This window comes from Lissotriton vulgaris, chromosome 1_2 (genome assembly GCF_964263255.1).
Source record: "Lissotriton vulgaris chromosome 1_2, aLisVul1.2, whole genome shotgun sequence".
NCBI lineage: Eukaryota > Metazoa > Chordata > Amphibia > Caudata > Salamandridae > Lissotriton > Lissotriton vulgaris.
This window is the reverse complement of record NC_141686.1, coordinates 159,559,271-159,582,576: the sequence shown is the minus strand read 5'-3', so window position 1 is coordinate 159,582,576 and position 23,306 is coordinate 159,559,271. Positions and strand designations below refer to the sequence as shown.

Here is a 23,306-nt window from a genome sequence, read left to right as displayed (position 1 = left end):
ATCGCTGGATATTCAGGCATTAACGCCAATAGGGTCTTAACCTGAATATCCACCTCCCATTGGATATACAGGTTAAGAAGTGGTCTTAGCAAGCGTTATTTTTCTGTGATATTCGCGCTTAGCGTGAATTTTTTAAATCGCTACGCCTGCGTTGATAATAGGCGATAGCGATGTTAGTGACTGCTTTCAGTCGCTAACAGGTTGGGTACGCCTACTTTGCATGTCATCAGCGATAAATATCTGGACATGCAAAGCGGGCCCCAACCCGCTCACTATCGCCTACAAACTGTCGCTAACTGCTGTTAGCGACAGCTTGCTAATAGGGCAATGAAATTATCGCTGCTTCTCGGCCGAAAACGGACACAAAAGCGGCGATAATTTCATATTGCCCGCCTTGCTAATATGCCCCTGCATTTGTCTGGAAGGTTGAGTTGCAGACTTTTTTTGTTTACAAAGAACCTAGAATCTATAGTAGTTTAAGAAATGTGATAGATGACATATTAGCATGTTCTTGATCTGCCCCAAAAGAAGGAAATTTTTAAATAAGTTATTATTCTGACCTCTTGAGATCTCATGTGGGTAACCATTGGTTTCATTACCTTGATGCAAAATGGTTATGAACGATGCTAAAGAGAGACTGAATGTTAAGCTTCTTAATCAGTAAAACAATCCCTCCCACTGGAATTGAAGATACCTCCTAACCATCTGATGGACTGGAATCGCTAGATATGAATCCTGCATCCGAATGGACCATTTAAGCTTTTTCTGGTATCAAATACCTGAGATGCAGGATAGTCTTCATTTTGAAATGATGATAAAGTACGATACGAGAAAGTACCTCTTGAGTTACTAATACCTTTTGCTAGTTGGAGAAGGAAAGAGCATGACAAATTGAATTCTGAATCAGAGCAGAATACAGATCTTTGCAATGTCCTTGGATGGTTTATAGAACTCAAGGATCCAGGGTTATTGCTTGCAATACATGTAGAAACCGCTTTAAACAACCTCCTACCCGAAGAAGTCCATAAATTGAAGGTTCTACTTGTAATTTGGACTCCTCTATTTATGCAAACACTCGGTCTGAAACCTCTGGATCTGTGGGGCTAGAATTCCACCTTGAATTTGTGTTGGAATTTGAAAGAGACTCTTGTCTGTTTAGAACCATTTCTTGAGATATAGTGGCTGGCAAAATGGCTCCTACCTTTATAAAGTTTTCACTAAATAGGAGACCATCTACTTCCTTCCCTGCCTCTTTAGTTTTTGCGTATTCTTGGGATATCACTCAGTTGGTATTGCCTAAAAGACAAATAGCCTTCTGTGACAAATTGGGTAAAATTTAGAGGTCCACTTGTATGCCCTAAATATTTGCTTACCAGATCCCCCAACTAGCATGTTGGACCTTGACATTCTAGTTGGGGGATCTGGTAAGCCTTCAAGCAGAAGCTTTTGCAGATGTCAGAAAAATATTTTAAACCCATTTTGCTGAGGGAAGACCTTTCTGGACCCCTGGTCCCTTTACCTACAGGGATTCCTGACACGTCACCCGCAGAGAGCAAGCGAAAGCACGCACATGACCCTCAAATCAACCTCCAAACTTTTTATGGACTCAACAGAGTCTTCAACCGCCATGCTCAACCCTTAGGGTTTGAGTCCCTACCATTCCCGAACTCAGAGCCTCACGGGGTATCTGAAAAATAGAACACCCCTCCCTGATCCACTTTGGGGGATGATTCCACCACAGCCTCTGATGGGGATAATGAGCCAGACAGGCGCTGATGCCCTTCTGCTGCCTTGCACATGCCCGACGGAGATTCCACCCTGGGAAAGGGTACACCAATCACAGGGTCGGACATGCTGGACCTTAAGACCTCATGCCCCCCGCTCGGCAGAGTGGCCTCTAGTACGAAAGTGACCGCTTACATAACAGGGTGACTCTGAAACCCCTGGAGAAGGAGATATGCAACAGCCCTCGAGTGGAATGCCCACCATCCGTCCCTGGAAGGCAAAGTAGTGCTAACTCCCAAAATTGATGCACGGATGGCCACTTTCTTGGCCAAATACATACAGGACCCAAAGAAACGGGTAGAGCACTCCTTCCACTCCTGTCAAGATAAACTCCGCGACCTCTCTGGTCCTCTTTCTAAAATCCTGGACATGGTCGAAGATTCCAAAGTGTCTGGCTCCCTAATCTCCCCGGAAGAGCTATCAGGTTGGGCCCAGTCGGCCATTATATTTCCTAGGGAATGTCAACAACACCACCTCCACTGAGTGGCACAGGTCTCTGCTGATTAAGGTAGACCTGAAACTGAGAGACTTGGCAAAGTCAGAGGTGTGCCCCATTGCCCATTGGGGACTTTTTGGGTTTCCCTTTATAAGGGAGTTAGGGAAATCTGTAGCCACATTCAACTCCCTTGATATGGTTCAAGCTTCCTATAAAGCACAATTTTACACCCTGGGTTTTCAACAGGGCTGGTTGTGGCAGGGGGTGCATGGCCGGGCAATCCCAGTATCATGCTCCCTTCAGAGGGAACGTTGCCAAACCAGGGCTGTGGCAGGGCCCTGCCAGCTTCGGAAGCTTCTACCCCACCAGAGGCTACACCTGCCATTGAGGACTCAGAGAGATATTCAGGGGTAGCGGCAGCCACAACTCCTCTCAAGGGGAGAGGATGCCGTCTCACGGCTAGAGCAGCTTACTTTAGAGATGGGAAACCAAGGTTTGAGCCTCAGTGTTGACTCCACATCCTGTGATTCTGGGCAAATCTCTTAGGGGCACATGCATCAACCAAAATACTATCCGCAAACAGGCCGATTCGCAGAATCGGCCCCTTTGCGACCAGTATTTTGGCATTTGGAATGCATCAACCCAAATGCAAATTCGCAAAATAGTTAATTGCAAAATTTGTGATGACCTAAATTGTGAATGCATTAAGGGAATAGCAAATTGTGATTCCCTATTTGGGATGCAACAAGCCGTTCCTAAATGCGACTTCACATTTAGGAAAAGTTAATTAACATCAACTGCAAGTTGATTGTAATTTGCAAAAACTTTAAGAAATGCACAAAAGTGCTTTTTTCAAGGTGGCATGTGTGTGCGCCACATGTGCACACATGCCAATTTCGAGGGTGCATCTGGGTGGCCTTTTGGCACTGTTGCGCCCTTGAAATTGCATGTGCAATTTGCGAGTAATTTTTTTGTAATCCCAAATTGTGCATGCAATTCCCATTCATTCCTACAGGCCTCTAGGCTCATAGGAATGAATGGGACGCTATTCCGTAATTGCGAATCGCAATTTACTATTTGCTTTTATATATAGAAATCGCTAAAATTTTTGTAAAACCTACATGCATAGGCAATTGCAATTCCATAATTGCGATTCCTTAATAATCGCAATTAAGAATCGTAATTGCCTACCCTGATACATGTGTAGTTCCTATTTTCCCTATAGGCCCTGCGCATTGGAATAACATAAACAGCAGTGTAGACGTAGGACTGCGGTCTTCTAGGTCTCTACTGACTATGTTAGACTTAATTTAGGTTTGCGCCAGCTAGCTCAGAGGTCACTGGAAACTTTCTTGACTGAATAGGAAGTGATCAGCTTCCCTGGCTCAGACAAGAAGGGATTCAGCTTCCGACAACCGCATAAACATGACAGCTATTTCACTCAGTTACTAGTGCAGTTTTACTTTCACCAGGATGCAGAGAATAGACAGAAGGGCGTTTTCAATAAAAGATATTATTTATTGAGCAGTCTTCCTTCTCATGCAAGAGAAATGAATTGCCACAATTGCAAGACTTGTTATTATAAAAAGTGCGTACAGTAAAAGGAGTATTATGAAATAATACTGTAAAAGCATTGATATGGTTTCTTAGCCATAAGATGGTTAAAATGAATAAAATATATACATTCATATATACATTGGCTAACAACCTCAACTGGTGCTTCTAACTACGCCTACTCCGGTGTACCTGACCTAAGCCTAATACATGGGAGGGAGTAAGTAGCAGTTTAAGTTAAGTTGGTTTTGCCAAGAGTTTGTTTCAAGAATTCTCTCTAAGGGTTTAGTCAGCACCGTACCTCTGGAATAGAATGCAGGAGGTCTGGTATCTCCTCTCAGGACCCGATATCCCAGTCACCCGCGAGGGTAGGCTGGAAACGCCAGAGCTGGATTTTCTCGGCAGGAGAAAAGACAGCGTCTTTCTCAGCGCGTCAAGGAGGAGGGGCAGCGTCCGTGGGCTTCTTGCATCTGCTGGGCTCTGCAAGAGGACGGCTGATCTGCTCCAGTATTCACCACCACCGTGTGTTTGCTTAAGGCAACGTTGGTATACGTTAGACGTCAATAAAGATGTCACTAAGAAGTGGTTGTTCTTACAGTGCTCGCAGGAGTTCTATTACTAATCAAAACAAAGCAAGCGGGGCTTTCCTAGGTTGCTGGGGGGTTTGAGATGTCGAAAGAACTCGGTGTGCTATCTAGGAATCTAAGGAAGTGGCTTCTGCTGTGTCATGGACTGTCATGAGCTGCAGAGACGAGTTACTAAAATATGGTTCTGATCGTTATGCCATTATAGGGATATGTATTGATTATAGCCGTATAGGGGCATGAGGTCACAATATTGATTGGGGTCCTAGATAAAACACAACACCTTAATCTCCCCGCGCCTACCAAAAAATTGAATGTGTCCTTGTGTAACATAACTGGTGCTCATGTAAAACACTCCAATACCTTTGGGTCGAGTTCGCGCTAAATAAAGCAGCAAAAAAATAATAATAACGTGACTGTATACCCCTTCTCGTAAGTAAGGCTGTGGGGCAAACTGATGAATTTTGCTCACAATTGGGGGACAATTACATCGGACTACAGGATTTCTAAACAGAATTCTACCGATCCCAGAGCCAACCTTCCCCTCCCCTCCCCTTTTCCTTCTCACAATCAGACACCACCCTAGTGGATACGGTAGTGTCAGATCTGCTCTGAAAAAGGGCTATACCCTCACCCCACTGGATTCCTCAGCAGCCTCTTCCTAATGGAGAAGAGGGATGGGGCCAATGTCCAATCATCAACCTCAGTGAGTTTAATGAATCGCTGGTCTTTAGCCACTTCAAAATGGAAGGTATCCACCTCCTACGGGACCTTTTAAGACCCACGGACTGGGTGGCGCACCAAGACCTTAAGGATGCATACCTTACGATCCCGGACCACCCACCACACTGCCGTTTTCTGCAGTTAAAGTGGCAACTCCAAACTTTCAAGTTTACCAGTCTTCCCTCTCGGTGGTCTTTGGCACTGTGGTGTTTTACCAAGGATATGAAGCTGTATGTGGAACACCTCGGGCCAAGGGCATGCACCTCATAGTGTACTTAGACAACATCCTGCTCACGTACCAATGCTCAAGGAAGCTGCAGTTATCTTGGAATCATTGGGTTTCCTCATCAATGGTAACAAGTCCATATTGTCACTGACTCAATCCATTGTCTTCCTGGGGTTCGTGCTGTACTCCAGCAGGGTCACCTTGAGTCTCAGAAACTAACCAAGATCAAACACGAATTGCGCGGAAAAGTAGATGCAAAGTGTGCATTATGGTGGAAAACTGCCCACCTCCATCAGGCACATCGCACGAATAGTAGATCTCTTATCGTCCTCCTTACAGGCCATCTTCCCAGGACACCTGCATTGGGTCCTGGTGCGTCTGAAAGCCTTTCATCTTTGACAAGAACTCACCTAATCTCAGACAGTCTCCTTACTCGATGAAGTCAGAAAGGAGATGATGTGGTGGATTGCCCACATAGACACCTGGAATGAGTTGGCCATGTCCGGCACCCAAGGGGATCTGATTATCGTATCAGATGCCAGCGGTACATGCTGGGGGCGCAATGTGGGAAATTCTCCACTGAAGAAAATTGTCTTCTGTAGAAAAAAATCCCTTCATATCAACTGCCTCAAACTGATGGCAGGCTTCTGCGCGCTATAGTGCAAAGCTAAGGGCAAGATTCAATGCTGCATCCTTCTGAAGATGAACAATGTGGCAGCAGTCCATTATATCAACCAGCTAGGAGGTACGAGACCCTGAGCACTCTCTGACCTGGCTCAGAGCTTCACAAGGGGAAAGATGTATTGACTTGAAGAAAAGAAAAAAAAAAGATAGCTTTCCGTGCTCTCCATGTCACTGAAGTCAATCTATCCTGGCTGATGAGAGCTGAAAGCCAGAAACTGGTCCTAGGATGCTTGTTTCCAGTGCAGGGAGGATCTGGCCTGGCAGTTCGGGCTGGAATGTTCCCATTGGGCGGAGGGTGAAGACCAATTTTCAAATGGCTGGGTCCGAACTGGAGTGGCATGATGATGGAATTAGGCCAAGATCTCTGTACTGGGGTGAATGTATGGCATTGTTCTGCATTCTGTCCATCAATTGTTCTTTTTGCATTTGGCACCCCGAGTATGACGGGTGTGCCCAGGCGTGGGTCCCTTGTTCTCCATGCCACTGGAGTCAAGCTATCCTGCCTGATTAGGGCTAAAAGCCCAAAAGTGGTTCTAGGATGCTTGTTTCCAGTCCAGGGAGGACCTGGCCTGGCAGTTTGGGCTGGACTGTTCCCATTGGGCACAGGGTCAAGACTGATTTGCATATGGCTGGGTCCAAACTGGAATGGCATGGTGAACAAAAAAACGATGGATTTAGGCCCAGATCTCTGTACTGGGGTGAATGTATGACATTGTTCTACGTTCTACCCATCAATTGTTCTTTTTGCAGATATAACTTAGTACATTAGTAATAGCGATTACCAAATACCGATTTGCAAAAAATAGCTATTTAGTAATTGCTATTTCTAATGTTAGTACATCTAGTCCATAAACCCGTGTTTGTAGCGGAAAAAAATTGATCTGTCTGGTATGTTCGCCGTCTGAAGGCACGTAAATAGAATACGTCTAAAGTGAATCACTACTTGCGGTGCACATTGTGCATCTTTGCGGCACTGATGCTTCTTTTGTTGCTTGCTGAAGATGCCCTGTAGAGAGCACTGTTAACTGAAGTCTTATAAGGAACTGGCTGCTTCCTTTTGGGATTTACAGCATCAAACCTATTTAGGAGGAATAGAAAAGGATAGTTCATTCGTGCTTCTTCTGTCGATAAAATTGTTCACCAATTCAATGCTATGTGAGGTGCCCCCCTGCTGCACTTGGATCCCAAACTGAAACATCCAGCCAGCCCATTGAACACATACCAGATGGAAATACATTGCTATGTTTTGTTGAATTGTATAGTGCACTATTCAACTGTGAGGGTATCCATGCACAATGGGTTATCACTGTTCTGAATAAATGTGTCTTTTCCTAACCTTGCAGAGACCTGGACTGGACACTTGAACCTCATTCTTCCAGTAACACAACTATCTTCTATTTTAGCTCTGGTGCACTTTTCATGAGAAGAAGATGGTGAAGGTTGGATGTCAGAAAACTCTGGATGCGCTGAAGCTGGACTATCTTGATATGTACCTGATCCACTGGCCGATGGGGTTTAAGGTGCATTTTTATGTCAATGTCACTCTATATTCCATAAGTGTAAACATGACGAAGCTTTCCTAAATGCACTAGGTTCCTGTTATGCTTGGATGTGGTCCCCATTCAAGATTTTGTCTATAGAAAAAATGCAAAAAGTTTCTTGTGTGAAATGTTTTATTTTCCTTTGGCAGGCTGGTGACAAGCTGATCCCACTTGATGAAAAAGGGCATGCAATTAGGAGCAACACTAACATTCTGGAGACTTGGGAGGTAGGATTGGGGAGGCTGTGCTGCTCCAGGAGTCCCACTATCAGGGAAGGATGAATTGTGAATGTCTATAGTGACCCATAGTGAGACTGATTCTTTTGACGTTGTTCGTGACCTCTGTTTCACTTGTCTACTTACGAATATTTTTAGGTTATGACCTCTACCTATGTTTGGTGTTACAACAGAACGCACACTTTGGTGATGATGTCACTTTAAGACATCTGAGAAAGTGTGGATTCCCAAAAAGTTGTGTTTGGGATCATTTCGAATGAACAATCACCTTTGCCACATTTAATAATCAATAGATAGCACTCACTAATGAGGTCTTAATTACCTCTTTCAAATCGCTAGCAGTTTGGTTCTCAACCAACTATGATGGTCACCTCACAGTTGCATTCTTTGACATAATGGTGATTCTCTTTTTATTCTGAAATTGCATGTTCAAATCTGTGCTCCAGGTAGATTCCGCTCTCGTACAGTATGCAATTGTATTGTTTTTTCTTGTGTGGTGTTCGGTTTTGTTCTTTCTCTGTGCGAGGCGATCTGCAAGACAATAGGTCTGAGGTAGTGTGGCTTCTGGGCTACAGCTGATATTTTGGGGTGGGTGAATTGTAGGTGTTAATACTGGGAGTATTTGTAAATATTTTGTGCTATGTATAGTTGTGTATCTTTTGCGCTAATGGGATTATGTGTTGCCTGTGGACTCTTGGTCTTTGTTACTGGGGTCTTTTTCCAGACTATGTGGATACATATATTTATTGTATTTAGGAGCCTCTTGTCATTGTGTCATTGTATTACAGTTGGATTATGAACTGCATTTCATGATGCGGAGGGCTTTAAGTATTTTAGACTGTATGTGGCTGTGGCCAGGTTGTCACCTGTGCTCTGTGGGATCGCCTAATCTCTGCAGTATGTTGGGGTTTGTGGACACTCAAATCTCATTTGACCTCTTGAAGGGCATGGAAGAGTTGATGGATGCAGGTATGGTGAAGGCCATAGGAATTTCCAACTTCAACCACGCTCAGATGGAAGCCATCTTGAACAAGCCAGGACTAAAATATAAGCCAGCAACCAATCAGGTAAGACTTTCTTCACAGCTGCGTGTTGCGAAGAGGAGTCGATATTGCAATTAGTTGATAATTATTGGCAACGCCACTATAGTAATAGCCAGCCGACACGTGTTTCGTCACACCGTGAAGGAGATGTGACTCATCAGGGCTGATAGGCTAACAGAGATAATCAGGATCGTGGTGGCGTAATCAATCAGAAACTGGCCACGTAGTATGGCAAAGGATAAGGAACTAGGCACCCCGTTCCTCGAAATGGGAGTGGAAGTGAAAGACGGGTATGTCCAGAACTTCCCGAGGCTACCTAAGAAGAAGGGAGAGCGCACCAAGTCTCTGCGTCCAGGAAGCGAGGTCCGGATAATGGAGCCATTATCCCTGTTAGCCTATCAGCCCTGATGAGTCACATCTCCTTCACGGTGTGACGAAACACGTGTCGGCTGGCTATTACTTTCTGTACTGACCAACAATTGACTTATAAAATTTCTTCACCTACATGAACCTTTGTGCTTGATCTTTTGAACTTTACATATATTTCTTTTTGCACGTAATTTTGTGTCCTGACACCAGGACCACCGATTTCATAAAGGTGAAAGTTTGCCAATGTCCTGATACTGGTGACTCTGCCTATAACAGAGAGAGTCAAATTGTAAATGGATACCAAGCCGGACTGACTAGATGGGCGTGGCTGCCTTCTTCACCCACAGTTTTCCGTGAATAAATACAATGTGGCCACACAGCAATGTCAACTGTGTGGCAGGATCTTTTCATCCTGTTCCTCTGCCAGGCATATTGCTCCCAGCATGTATCTAACTCTATTTTTTAAGTTCTGTATGTTTACAGTCAGAAAGCACTGAAGCAGCCAGCCTTAGCACAGAAAATAAGCAGTATGTAGACCATTTAAATGAGAATATGTTTATCGGATTGACTGCTCACAAATCGTACGTCTCCACCATCGGATTACCATTAATGTTCCTAAACTCCAGGGCCCAGATTTATGAACAATTCACACAAAGCATGTGCGTTGCATGAAAGAGAGAGAACAGAACAGCACCATATCTACGAAAATACAGCACTGTTTTCATCTCTGCCTGCTCAGGTTCCCTTTAGGCTGCGATGCGCCAACGCACATACACTATAGCCATAGCACAAGCCTGTTTGTTATGTAAAGAATAGTTTTTATACTTGAAGGTAACCCTTTAACACTTTTCCTGGTGTGTATGTGTGCTGTACAACATAGCACACATGCAAAGTAGGACAAATTAGGAGAAAGTAAATAATGTATTTTAGTTGCACCTGCCGTGAGGAGGCATAGGATTTTGCGCAAATCGCTGTCTACAAATGTTTGTAGATAGGGGTTTGCCACAAAACGCATGTGCCAAACTTGGAACCCCCCCTTTGCACAAAGTAATGTAAAGCAGCTCATAATGCAACTTTTGTGCTACTTTGGAAATGTATCCAACACAAATCCTGATTTGCACTGAATATAGTAAATCCTAGCATAACACTGAGGGGCATATTACCAAGGGGGCGATAGGCAATTATCGCCGATTTAGCGGCCGTTTTCGGGCGCTAAGCGGCGATAATTCTATTGCCCTATTAGAAGCTGTCGCTAACTGATGTTAGTGACAGCTTTTATGCGATAGCGAGCGGTTTGGGGCCCGCTTTGCATGTCAGCGATGTTTATCGCTAATGACATGCAAAGTAGGGGTACCCAACCAGTTAGCGACTGAAAGCAGTCGCTAACGTCGCTATCGCCTATTAGCAAGGCAGCTGTAGCGTTGGAAATATTTGTGCTAAGCGCGAATATCTCCAAATACTAACACCTGCCCAGACCAGTTCTTAGCCATGTTATCCAATGGAAGGTGGATAACATGGCTAAGAGCATTTTGTCGCTAATGCGTGAATATCTCTGTATTCTCAGCGATATTCACGCATTTCGCCGCTATAGCTGGATATTTTAGCACAATGGAGAAAAACGTTGCTAATAGCATGTTTTCTCCGCTAACATATCCAGCGATAGGCAGCGATAAAAAAATTGTCGCTAAGCCTATTTAGCGATAAATATCGCTACTTGTTGGTAATATGCCCCTTTGTGTGGAGTTTGTATTACAATAGTAACGGAAACCCAGCACAAAACATTAGTAAATCTAGGCCTAAAATGTTCTCATGTCTGTGGATCTCAAACTGTTTTCTCAAAGAAAAGACTTTTGAAAATATAACTCATAGCAAGACATATCAAAATAACTACCTAAAGATAACTTCTCCAGTTTATTTTAAGTCCGTAATAAACAGAAACTATAGTAATGCACTAACTGACTTGAATTCCCTTTAAGAGAAAGGTGGAACTATAATTTTATAGAACAAATCAAAAACTAGTGTTTACCTTCTAAGGCAGCTATGAATATGTAATCATGAAAAATTACGGCACTTATAGTGCAAAACAGGCAATGAATTAAGTGTCATATACTGAATGCTGAGGCGAACATAAGCAAAACGGGAATGACAATTGAATAGATGAAATAAATGAAGACCGTTGACTGAAAGCCCCTATACATATATATAGCTGTATATATTTTTATTATGATTTTTTTTAAGTGGATGCTAAACAACAGCTAAAGCTGTCACTAGGCCACACCTAAAAAACAAGCATTGAAAATGCAATATGTCTCGCCTTTGATTAGGTTAAAGCCATTTGCTTTGCTAATGGTATTGTATAGCAAAGTAAATGGCTTTAAGTTAATGAAAGGCGAGACCTATTGCATTTTTAATGCTTGTTACACCTACCTAACACTAGGCGAGACCTAAACAGGGGTTCGCCACATTGTATGGGGTAATAAGTGCTATATAATTCAATTACAATGCAATTTATAGTACCTTGTAGTAGTAGTGGGGCAACCACGTGATCTCAGCAAGATGAGAGTTTCCTGCCTCGTGGGTTAGTCGACCTCAAAAGTTAGCACAATGATTGCCGTAATAAATAAGCAATTGGGCTTCCTTGCACTGTCATGTAACACGGGCATTTGCTGCTAGTAATCGAATCACAGGTCCTTCTGATAGTATTGCTTTGAGCATAAATCGTTTTAGATTCTCACGTGGAGCCAGATGCATTTAATATCGAATTCGCATCTGCAAACTCTGTAATTGGCAAAATCAGTCCGCCGGCACTAAATTGTATTCTGCTATGCATTAAACCAATTGTGGGACGCTCAAATTATTTAACTCACAGATTCAATTTAGCTTTTTTTTTTTTTAAACCAGCCCCAGCGTACTTAAGTGCAGTATTTCAGGACCCGGATAGTACCGCCTTAAAGACCAGTGCCCATTATGCCCTCTAAGCAGGATTAAGGAAGAGCATTACCGACCGAACTGTGGTAGGTGTAAAGGGTGCAGGGGCGGCTCTAGGCTCATGGCGGCCCTGGGTAGGGAGCGTAGGTAGGGGACCCCAGAAGAGGGGGTCTGGGCCGGGTGGAGCGCGGAGGCCAGTGAAGGGGAGGGGGGGTCAGGGTGTTTGGAAGTGGAACAGAGCCGAAGGCCGCCAAATCCCTGCAGGGGGCCGCCATGCAAATATGTATCCATCCTCAGAGGATTAATATATTAAGGATATATATTGGCGTGGTGGCGCCTGGTGTTTGGTGGCCCTGTGCAGGTGCACAGCTTGCACATGTCTAAGGCCGCCCCTGAAGGGTGCATGGAAGGCAGCAAGGCAAAGGGTGCGCAGCCAAGGCGGGAACGTGCGCCATCGAGTGGGATGCGGCAACCTGAACCATACAGCAGGCCTAATGCAGCAAAAGAGCGCTGTGCACGCCGGAGGCGCTCGGAATCTGTTGCCTGGACCTGAGGCCGGAGCCGCTGAGCTAAGGTCTGCAGAAGGCGACACGTCCGTGACGCAGGCTGCTGCGGGCAGCGCCACAGAGAAGCTGCAGTGCAGCTGGGCATGGCCTCGGCTAAGCGTCCACTTACCATCAGGGATGTCCGGCCGAAGGACCCTCCAGAATGTTCCCGCTGTCTCGGACCCTGCTGCACCGGCTTTAGTAAGAGGAACAGACGGACACCCCCTACTGAAGCACACAACCCGCACACTGAAGGGAGGTGCGAGTACAGAAAGCATTCTCAGCCGGGACATATCAGCTCTCCCGGACACCATAGTCAATGGAGAATGGGCAAGCGTTCCTCCAGCCAATCCCAAGCCACGGTACAGCCTGGGAGCCTAACAACCAATAAACAATACATAACTCCCCAGCCAGTCCTTAGGCAATATTTTGCTTCTCTAATCACATTTCATTACGCTTTTGACACTGCAAAAAAATATACCACCTCGTACGTGATTGGTCAATTGCGTGAATCAGGCCCTGTCTGCCCTAGATTTGAGACAGAAGGCCGCTGATAAACTAGTAATGTCATGAACAACGGGTTTGCATCTCACCGTAATATCTGGGACTTTTCCATGCAGGTCACCAAGCATATGTCTGCACAGTAAGGTTCATCACCTGTTTCCCGTTCGCATCCTCGCCCGTAAACGGCATGCGAGTAACTGTAGCGGCTGTCCATGCGCTGCCTCGGAGCACCAGCAACACATTCACCGGCAGCGGCTGTCCATGTGCAGCCTCGGGCCCCCCGGTTGCCGCTGCTCCCAAAGAACTGCCAATTTCACGGCAACAGCACTTGCAGGAGCCCAGCACACCCTCCAACATGAATTGTTATCTCAAGGATCACTTCCTGGTTTTCCTTGTGCTAGTCATTTGTCGCACATCACGCATGCGCAAAATAGCCATGAATAGCGCGCATCACAAACAAGCATCGATTTCTTGTCTTTATGGGGCCATGAGTTTCTAATTTGAAATTTAACCAACAAAGAGGACAAAGTTCCTATGCCAGGGTGCAAAAAGTCACCCAAGCATTATGGTTCTAAAAGTCACCCATACTTAAAAGATTGGAAGGAAAGGAAAATAAAAAACTAAAAAAGGGATTCCAAGGTATAGAGAACCCAAATTTATGAGAGGGAAAAACACTTTATTTCCTCTGTTGCCCTCACACACCCCGAAGATTGTCATGCTTCATCATCGGGTGTTTGCTCCTCGTAGGGCCGGCGCTGCAATTACCTACGGGTCCCCTGAACGGTCACTTTATCGGAGATCTTTTAGAGGAATGCCGGATGGTGCATGCGGGTGTGCGGGGGGTGGGTCAAGAGGAGGGTAATGAAAATTCGTGCCAGTGTAATAGATTAAAATAAATGTAAGGGTAAACATGCAGCGGTATGTTTAAAAGTATACCCTTAGCAATCAATACTGCTAACAATTATTGACACAAAAGGCCTATTTTGCCTAGGTGTCAATAGTCAGGGTCAACATGTTTCACGCTTCCGTTGCCCATAGATCATTAGCGCTTCGTCAGGACCATCAAGTAAAAAATATATATAAAGTGCACATGATTTAGTGGGTGTGAAAATTACCCTCTTATCTCAATCAGGGCGGAGTAGAACCTGTATATCCTTATCATGGTCACAGCTACTAAGTGGAAGCCACTCCTGACTGAAACCTAGGAAGTTGAAAATAAAAGAACAAGACAAAGTAATAAGTCAGCATCAGTGCCAACTTGATGCCGCTAAATGTACCACTCATGTGTGTACATCAAATACACATAAACAATTAAATAGAAAGGCACACAAGACAGGTGGATCGTAACAGGTCAAAAAGAGGGGGGGGTGAGGGGGTTTTGGTTTTGGTTATGGTCCCTACCCTAAATAGCATATATATTAGAAAAAGGCGAAAAGGGGTTAAATGGACCTCAACCTGGTAAGGGATATAATATATGCCCCATAAAACAAAGCAATCCGTTATGGTTTGTTTACTTAAAACAAGCGTCCAAACTGTAAAATTATAAGTGCTCAAAGAATATGCTCACCAAGCACTGCGTGTAGTAATCCTACATGGTCAGAATTATGGACACCCGCAAGAAACCGGGCTGTGAAAACAATAAACACAGAGACAGCAGCATAGAGGCACATTAGCCAATCGTCAGAAATGCTGGGCCCAGTGCTCACAGTGCAGAATATTACATTCATGGAATACTTACAAAAGAATGCGGGTGCTGCCTCCTTACAACCTACCCAAGTCCACGCTTCTGCCGAAAGGAAACTAACATCGGCAAAATCGCCGGTTTAATTACACAGACCAGATCAGGTGTGAGGCGGTATCCTTTTCTGGGGGGATCCTAGAGAGAAGCAACTGAATGCGCCGAAGGTGAACGCGCATGAGCTTAACTCGGGCACACTACTCCCCCGCTCATGCGCAACCGCTCACTATTTAATCAAGGAACGGGAATGTCGCCCGAAATGTCCAGAAAAGTACAGGCAATTCGCAGCATAAAATGATTTACGTACAATACCCTCCATCGCAACATAATTTACCATAAAGGGTTATCCTAATGTCATACCTGGACCGCACCTCGTACTACAAGTAATATAGCCCTGTGATACTGCTACCTAGTCGTGAACACTCAAATGGCCTCAAGCAATTTCTTAAAATACAAAATGTTATATAGCTATCTTAAGGAGTTATCTATTGCGTGCCTTGCGCACATCTACAGTTACGAAAGTGGGACAATTAACCACTGCATCACCAAGGCAATGAAGTCCAGGTATACTGTGGAATCAAGTCCTACTAATGAAGTAATCCTTGTGTGCCTCACGAAAAAAAGAAAGAAAGGACAGAGTAAAATTAACGGTCCCTTGGATGAATATATTTATCAAAAAAAGAGAGGGGGGGACCAAGGAGCTTATAAAGGTCCAGTGTCCATGCTCCTAATATTAATATTTAACCAACAAAGAGGACAAAGTTCCTATGCCAGGGTGCAAAAAGTCAACCAAGCATTATGGTGCAAAAAGTCACCCATACTTAAAAGATTGGAAGGAAAGGAAAAGAAAAAAGAAAATTAGAAACACATGGCCCCATAAAGAAAGCGCTTTATTTTATTTATTTTATTTTATTTGAGTCTTATATAGCGCGTGGTTACCCTTGGGCATTCCAGCGCTTGTCAAGGAGTCCGTCAGACCAGTGCAAAGCTATCCAGCGTGTTTAAGATGGAAAAAGGTGTGTTTTCAGAGACTTCCGAAAACGAAGGATACAAGTCTCACGGCGCAGTTGCAAAGGAAGCGAGTTCCAAAGGGTGGCTGTATGCACCGAGAATCTTCTGCCTCCAGTACGGGCTTTGTGGACTCTGGGGACCTGAAGCAAAAGTTTTTGATCAGAGCGAAGAGCTCTGTTGGCTTTATAAGGCACCACTAGCTTCCCTAAAGAAGGGGGTCCTTTCCCTTGAAGAATCTTGTGGACGTACAGAGAGCCTTTAACTTGACCCTCTCTCTCACCGGGAGCCAATGCAATGCTTTCAAGGCGGGCTTAGCTGATTGTCTCCTTGGTATGTTAGTCAACAGCCTAGCCGCAGCATTTTGCACATGTTGCAGCTTACTGAGCGTGGCTTCCGGAGCACCAAGGAATATGGCATTGCAGTAATCAAGCCTGGAGATAATTAACCCCTGGATGAGTAGCCTCCTCGATGGCAAGGGGAGGAGGGGCAAGACTTTACGGGCTGAACGAAGAAGCCCAAAGCAGACCCCCGCCGTTTTCTTGGCCTGAGTTTTAAAGGAAAGATCCTGCTCCAACCATACTCCCAAGCTCTTGATCTCCTGCTTGGGGCTGGGGAGCTCCCCCAGGCAGCTGGGCCAGACGGTCAAGGGGAGAGAGGGAGTCTTATGCCCTAACAGCATTATCTCTGTCTTGGAACCGTTTAGTTTAAGCGACGATTCACACATCCAGGTGTGTACATTGGTCAGGCATAGGCGCAGCGCGTCTGGGTTCTTCTCCAGTTGAGACAATGCGACCACCAGCTGGGTATCGTCAGCATAGCTGACAATTTTTATCCCAAAAGGGGTTACCACATCCTCCAGGGGGGCCATATAGACGTTAAACAATGTAGGGCTCAACGAGGAGCCCTGTGGCACACCGCACTGGAGGGGGATAGATGGAGACTTCTCGCTGCCTTCCCAGACCTGATAGGTACGACCATGCAAAAATGACCTAAGCCATTGCAACGCCACTCCTGTGACCCCCACATTGGACAGCCGTTGGATCAACACTTGATGATTTACAGTGTCAAAGGCAGCACTGAGGTCCAGGAGGATCACTGCCACTGACCCTCCTGAATCCAAAATGCTCCTTGCTTCCTCAACAACTGCCAAGAGGGCGGTGTCTGTGCCCTGCCCTGGCCGAAAGCCCGTTTGTGAATCTCTCAGCAAGCCATTGGATTCCAGAAAGACGGATAGTTGACGATTAACCAGTCTTTCAGCGATCTTACCAAGACCCGGCAGCAGAGAGATGGGCCTGAAGTTAGCCAAATCTGATGAATCAAGATTGGGTTTCTTCAGAAGAGCCTTTACAACCGCTCTTTTCCAGCTCGGCGGCACCACACCCTGGGTAAGGGATGCATTAATCAGGTTCGCTAAAGGGGCCGCAACCACAGATGTTGCCTGTTTCAAAAATCTCATTGGGACTGGATCCTCTGGTGAACCACTCTTCATGGATCTTAGCTCCTTTGCTACCTCAGCTACAGGGATTGGACCAAAGGTATCCAGGCGGGAGCCTTCTCCTACTGTCTGATTGCCTATCTGTGCAACCTGTACGACTTGGGGTAGGGCAGCTATGATGTTTTCAATTTTTAGATGGAAAAATTCTGCTAGCTCTCTACACTTCTCAGCAGGGTTATCCTGAGTCGTTGGGGGCTCCGGGATTTTGAGGAGTTCCTTTACCACTGTAAAGGTCTCTCTCGAAGAATTAGAGGCACTTTTTATCCTTTCTTCAAAGAATTGCGCCTTAGCACTGCGAAGGGCGTTTTTATATGATCTTATTGCGGTGCGATATTCATCCCCGCTTGCCACCTCCCAGTTTTTTTCTCCAGGTTCTCTCCAGCCTCTTGCATCCTTTCCTAAGGATGCGTAAGTCCGGCGAATACCAAGGGGCGGAACCCATCCTTTTACCCCTTTTTGCTACTCTTTTTTTGGGGAGAATGACGTCCAGGGAGTTGGTTATCCACAGCTCAAAATCCGTATCAGCTATAACCGGATCCGCTGCTACAGGGGGGCATGAACTCTCAAGTCTCGCAATCCAGTTATCAACAGATAACCTGGACCAAGCTCTCTCCAGAGTACAAACTCTCGGAGAGGGGGCCACTCTCGGGTCAACCTGCAGACTGACCGGAACCAGGAAATGGTCAGTCCAAGGCAACGGACAAACGGGCAGAGCTGTAAGATAGGGAATGTTTGAGAAAATAGGATCCAGAAGGTGACCCTTGGAGTGAGAGGGTCCCAGGTTTTTTAGGTTAAGATTATAAGCTTTAAGATCACTCAGCAGATCCGCCGCCACAAAATCCGTTGGGTCGTTAAAATGGAGATTCAAGTCTCCTAACAGCATAAAATTAGTCGTCAAGGAAGCCAACTGCGTGACTGTTTCCATCAGAGAGCCAACAAACCTCCCTAAGACTCCTGGTGGACGATAGATCAAGATGCCTGACACGGTCACCGTAGGAGACACCTGTAAAGAAAACTGACAGCTCTCACAGTCCAATACGTCACTGTTCTGCGCCTTACACACCAATGTGTCTCTGTATATAATGGCAATGCCGCCACCCCGCCCCTTAGGTCTATCAAGATGGTATATCAAAAAACCAGGGGGAAGGGCTTGGACCATGTCTGCGCCTGAGCTGGCAACAATCCAAGTCTCCGTCAGGAACAGGATGTCCAGTTCGTGATCTTGTATCAGGAAATTAATTTCCAGAGCTTGGCATGGGAGAGATCTACAATTAAGCAGCGCCATTAGGAGGGTCCTCTTTCCCTTATCTAGTTGCGTAGCGAGGCAGGTCTTACAGGCAGTATATGGTGACGAATCCTTATAGATGTACTTACATGATGGCTTTTTAGGAGCGCGCAGCGACATAATGTCCTCTCTGGAGTACGTTATCAGCGTCTCCGAAGAAAGAGCCAGAGGTTCAGGCCCTAGGCGACAGCAGCAAAGCAGGGAAGCCAGTCCGGCTCGCAGGCAAACGGGTGTCTACAGAAAACCCTCATTTCCAATGGCAGGCCACCGTTTAGCATAAACAGTGATGCCAGCCAATGGAAATGAGGGGGGCTTAAAGCCCTCTTCTGAAAGTCCTTGTAAGCAATAAATTTCGCCGAGCGTTGCTGCGCAAGTGTGCAGCAACGCTAGGAGAGACCTAAAAAAGAAATAGGGGGAGATGGGCCACAGTCTCATTAAAGTCTAACTTGAATGCAGCAGACGTGACATCACATGTCCTTTCACCCCAATGTCATTATGTGATGTCACATTATGAGATGTCAACCTCCTCTCAGCTGTATGTCTTTTTTTATTACCTCTTGCATACCTATCTTTCTCACCTGTTACTGATTCGTTCTCACCCCTACTGACTCCTCCGCTACTTTGTCTTTCTCATGGATCACCTTACATCTCATGTGTTCCCCTCTCTCACCTCACTTGCTCACCTCTTCTCTTTTATTACACTCTTTCACTTGCCTACCACCTCTCGTACTCCATTGTCTGTCTCTTTCTCACCTGTCTATGTCTCAATATCAGCTCCATAGATCACACCTTTCCTGTTCCCCACCATTTCCTTACCTGTTTTTCTAACCTCTACCTCTGGTTCTCTCTCTAAATTGGATAATCACTATTTATCATATTTATCTCTGTCACTTTCTCACCACTCTTTCAATTGTCTCCCTTCTTTCAGCTGTCAATTTTTCACCTGTTAATCTCCCCACTTGTCGCTGTTTTTCTAACCTGTCTCTTTATCGTGTCGCTCTTTCACACCTGTCTTCCCTTCTCTCCAAGCTTCCTCGCTCATCATTGTCTCTATTACCTCTCTCATCTGTTTGCCCACCCTTTCACTCTCTTTCGCTCTCTCGACAGACACTTTCAAAATAGTCTCTCACCTCTCACCTGTCTCCCCATTAGCTCTCGGCTGCCTCTTTATCATTTGCTACCTGTCCCTTTCTTCTCTATATCTTTCTTACAAGTCTCACAAACCTCTACCTGCCTTTCAATTGTCTGTCAAAAGCTGTCCTGTTTTTACATTTTTCACACCGGTCTCTCCCCTCTTTCCATCTCTCTTAGCTACCCTCTTCTCATCTGTCTCTATATCAAGTCTCTCATACTGTCATCCCCTTTCACTAGTGCTCCCCTCTCTCTCTCAGCTGTCTCTTTGTCACCTATGTTTCTATCACCTATCGTTCGCACCTGTCTCACTCTTTTTCACACCTGTCGGTATCTCAGTCTCCTCTGTCTGATGTCTCTTTAATCCTTCTCTCTGTCTCCCCCAAACACACATACCCCTGCTTTTGTCTGTGAACCACTATACATGTCTCTTTGTAGCGTCCTTTTCCTGCTGTTATTTTTCTTTTTTTCCCTAATCTCCCCCAAGTCCTTTCTACCTCCTCTCTCCTTCTCCTACTCACTCCTGTCTTTCTTGCTCCCTTCAATGCACAGAGGCAGCAGGAAACACAGACGCATCTTTTTACTGGCATCCATTCCACGTGCAACAATAAATAGTTGTTTTTCAAGTTTGTCACTTTCCTCAGAGGACAGGAGTGTTGAGCGTAGAGCTCCGCCTCGCAGGAGCCAAGCCAGGGAACACAGGTGTGAACCCCTGGAAACCCTTAAATGACATCCATGGGGGAGTCGAGGTGCTGTGTGGAGCCAGGAAATTAAGAGCCACACAGGGCAGGCCAAGACTCGGAGAGACCAAATGAGGTACTCTCTCCCCAAACCTGGTATGCATGAAGCTAGGACAAAGTCTTCTGAGATTCTGCTCTAGGAGCAGACTAGACTGACCACTGGCAAACGCTGGAGAGTGTGGTGTTGGTATGTGTGTGGCTTCCCACCCCCACCACCCCCAATACCACCCCTTCCCCTCCCCCCACTGCTGATAGCCTGAAGTTAGAAAGAAGTGGATGCTGGTCTCAGTGGGAATCATGAGACACCTTGGTAGGGAGGAAATTCTGTTATTCTTTGAACCAGGGGGATAGCTCTGAACTGGTGAAGACAAAAGTAAAAGCGCATGGAAGAGGAAATAGATGGCGAAATTGACGCAGCCAAGCAATGTGATGGCTAGAAGGATTGGCACAAGATTGGCAAATCATTTGGCTGAGAGGCACACTGATTACGTACAGAGCCAACTTAAACCCAAATATTGTAGGACTTTGAGAAGTCTAGCTCCACACTGGATCACAAAATGTATGCTATCACGATAGAGGTCAAGTTGCTCATGCCAGACTTGAAGAAATGTAATAAAAGTTCGCAAAAGATGGAAGAAAAAGTGGAGGATAAGCAAAAAGAATTAATTGAGCTGAAAACAACAGCATGGGCACTAATGGGGAAAGCTCAGGACCTAAAAAACAGATTTAAGGACTCAGAGATGAAGGCCAGATGAAACAAAAGTTGATTTATGGGTTTTCTGAAATAAGCAGAGGGCCTGGAATTGTTCCTGGAATGGTGGATTACAACTCAACTTGTATTGAAAGGATTCGCTTAGTTTTATTCTGTCGAAAAGACGCTTAGGGCTCTGGGCCTGCTGCCTGGAGCATTATCCGAGAGCAATTATTTCTAGGATATTCAACTTCACAGACCAAGATGTAACATTGCAGCATACATGGAAACAAGGAGACCCTCGATTCAAGGCGTAAGTGATAAGAAATATACAGAAGTTAAGGAAGACCTTCCAAGAAGCAAAACAAAAATCAGAACCATGGGCATAAAATACATTGTGCTGTAACCACCAAGCTTTGTGTAATCTTCAAAGGAAAGTCACACATTTTCTACACCCAAAGGGAAGATTAGGATTGGCTGGACATGGGTGATAACAGGAAACTAAACAGAGCCTCGAGCAAGGAGGGATGACAGCACAATAGCGGTGACAGACAACCAAGGAGAGTCTTGACTGATATCTGTTGGAAAATGGCCCTTTCTGAAGGGTCACCCTAAAATTCTTGCCTTCCTCCTCCCATTTTTCTGAACTTCTTTTTGTTGACCATAGGACTCTGAGCACTTTACCACTGCTAACCAGTGCTAAAATGCATGTGCTTCTCCCCTAAACATGGTGACATTGGTATATACCTGAGTATCTTATTTAGTACACCCATAAGTCCCTTGTAAAGTGGTATTCCATATACCCAGGGCCTGCAATTTAAATGCTACTTGTGGGCCTGTGGCACTGATTGTTCCACTCACACAATTAGCCTTTCAAACGCGTATCAGGCTTGTCATTGCGAAGCAAGTGTGTGCAGTTTACTGGCACTTTTACGTAGCATTACAAACTACTTGCCAAGCTTTAAACTCTCCTTTTATTACACATACATCACTCCTAAGGTAGCCCCCAGGAAGTCCTAAGGTCAGAGTTCTGTGTAAGTAAAAGGTAGAACATATACCTTTAAATTTTGCATGTCCTGGTAGTGACAAACAGCTAAATTCGCTTTCGCAGCCTACTCCTCCCATAGGCTAGCATTTGGGAATTCCGAAAAACACTTTTAAGCTGTAATTCCAGATTAGAAAGAAGAAGCTAAATCATGTTTCATATCATTTGAAGGGTAATGTAAATGTAAATGTATGTGTTTTGTAAAGCGCACTGCTGCCCTGAGGCATCGTGGCGCTGTAGACCGCTGGGGAACTCGTCCTGGCTATCCCTGTGAGATGGTCCCTACTGGGTATCTGCAAGGTGAAACCAGGCATCCCCGGCAAATGTGGGGGGCCGTTGTAGAGATGAGGTAAGCTAATGCCCAGAGTTGCCGATAGTGATACCTGGTTAGAGTAGGCACCGAGGCAAGAATTATCGAGTCTGCTGACCCTGCTCCACGACCCTGCCTTGTCGGGAATTAAACCCTGGTCCCGGGCCGTTCTCTGCTTCCTGGTCTGCCGCCTCTAACCAGTGAGCCACACCACTCCACTGATAAATACTTTTTAGTGGTAAAGTTGGATTTGGCATTACTATTTTAGAAATGCTACTTTTAGAAAGTGGACACTTCTCTGCTCTTAACTTTGTTCTGTGTGCCTTCAGCCTGTCTCCAATATACGTCTTGGCTGGGTGACAGCTACACTTTGCACATTCCCTCTAGACAGCCACAAATACAGGAAGGGTGGGTGTTACAGAGGATTCATCTGCATTCTGATAGCCTTCCTAGGTGGAAAGGGGAGTGTAAGCTAATACTTACATCTGAATAGACAGTGCTCTGAGTCCCACAAAAAAGGGCTGATCACCCGCTACAGGATAAAAGGGATCATGTGCACTTCAAAGAGATGCTTTGAAGTTACCACCCACTTCAAAGGTGTATTTGGGTATAAGTTCTGGTTCTCTACCCCTACCAAGACAGGACACTACTGGACCTGGGAAGAACTCTGCTGGAGTAAAGTCTGCTTGGCTGTAAGGATTA

General features: G+C 45.3%; 1 protein-coding gene across 4 annotated transcripts in view; it reads left to right on the top strand.

Annotated features, from left to right (window-relative positions):
• Positions 1-23,306, top strand: part of LOC147734736 (aldo-keto reductase family 1 member B1-like) — a 286,968-nt gene that overhangs the window by 79,041 nt on the left and 184,621 nt on the right. For all 4 annotated transcript variants that reach the window (XM_086953622.1, XM_086953623.1, XM_086953624.1 and 1 more), the window contains 3 exons: positions 7,396-7,512; positions 7,683-7,760; positions 8,714-8,836. In XM_086953622.1, the coding sequence (XP_086809748.1) occupies positions 7,396-7,512; positions 7,683-7,760; positions 8,714-8,836 (318 nt within the window). The remainder of the gene's footprint in view (positions 1-7,395; positions 7,513-7,682; positions 7,761-8,713; positions 8,837-23,306) is intronic.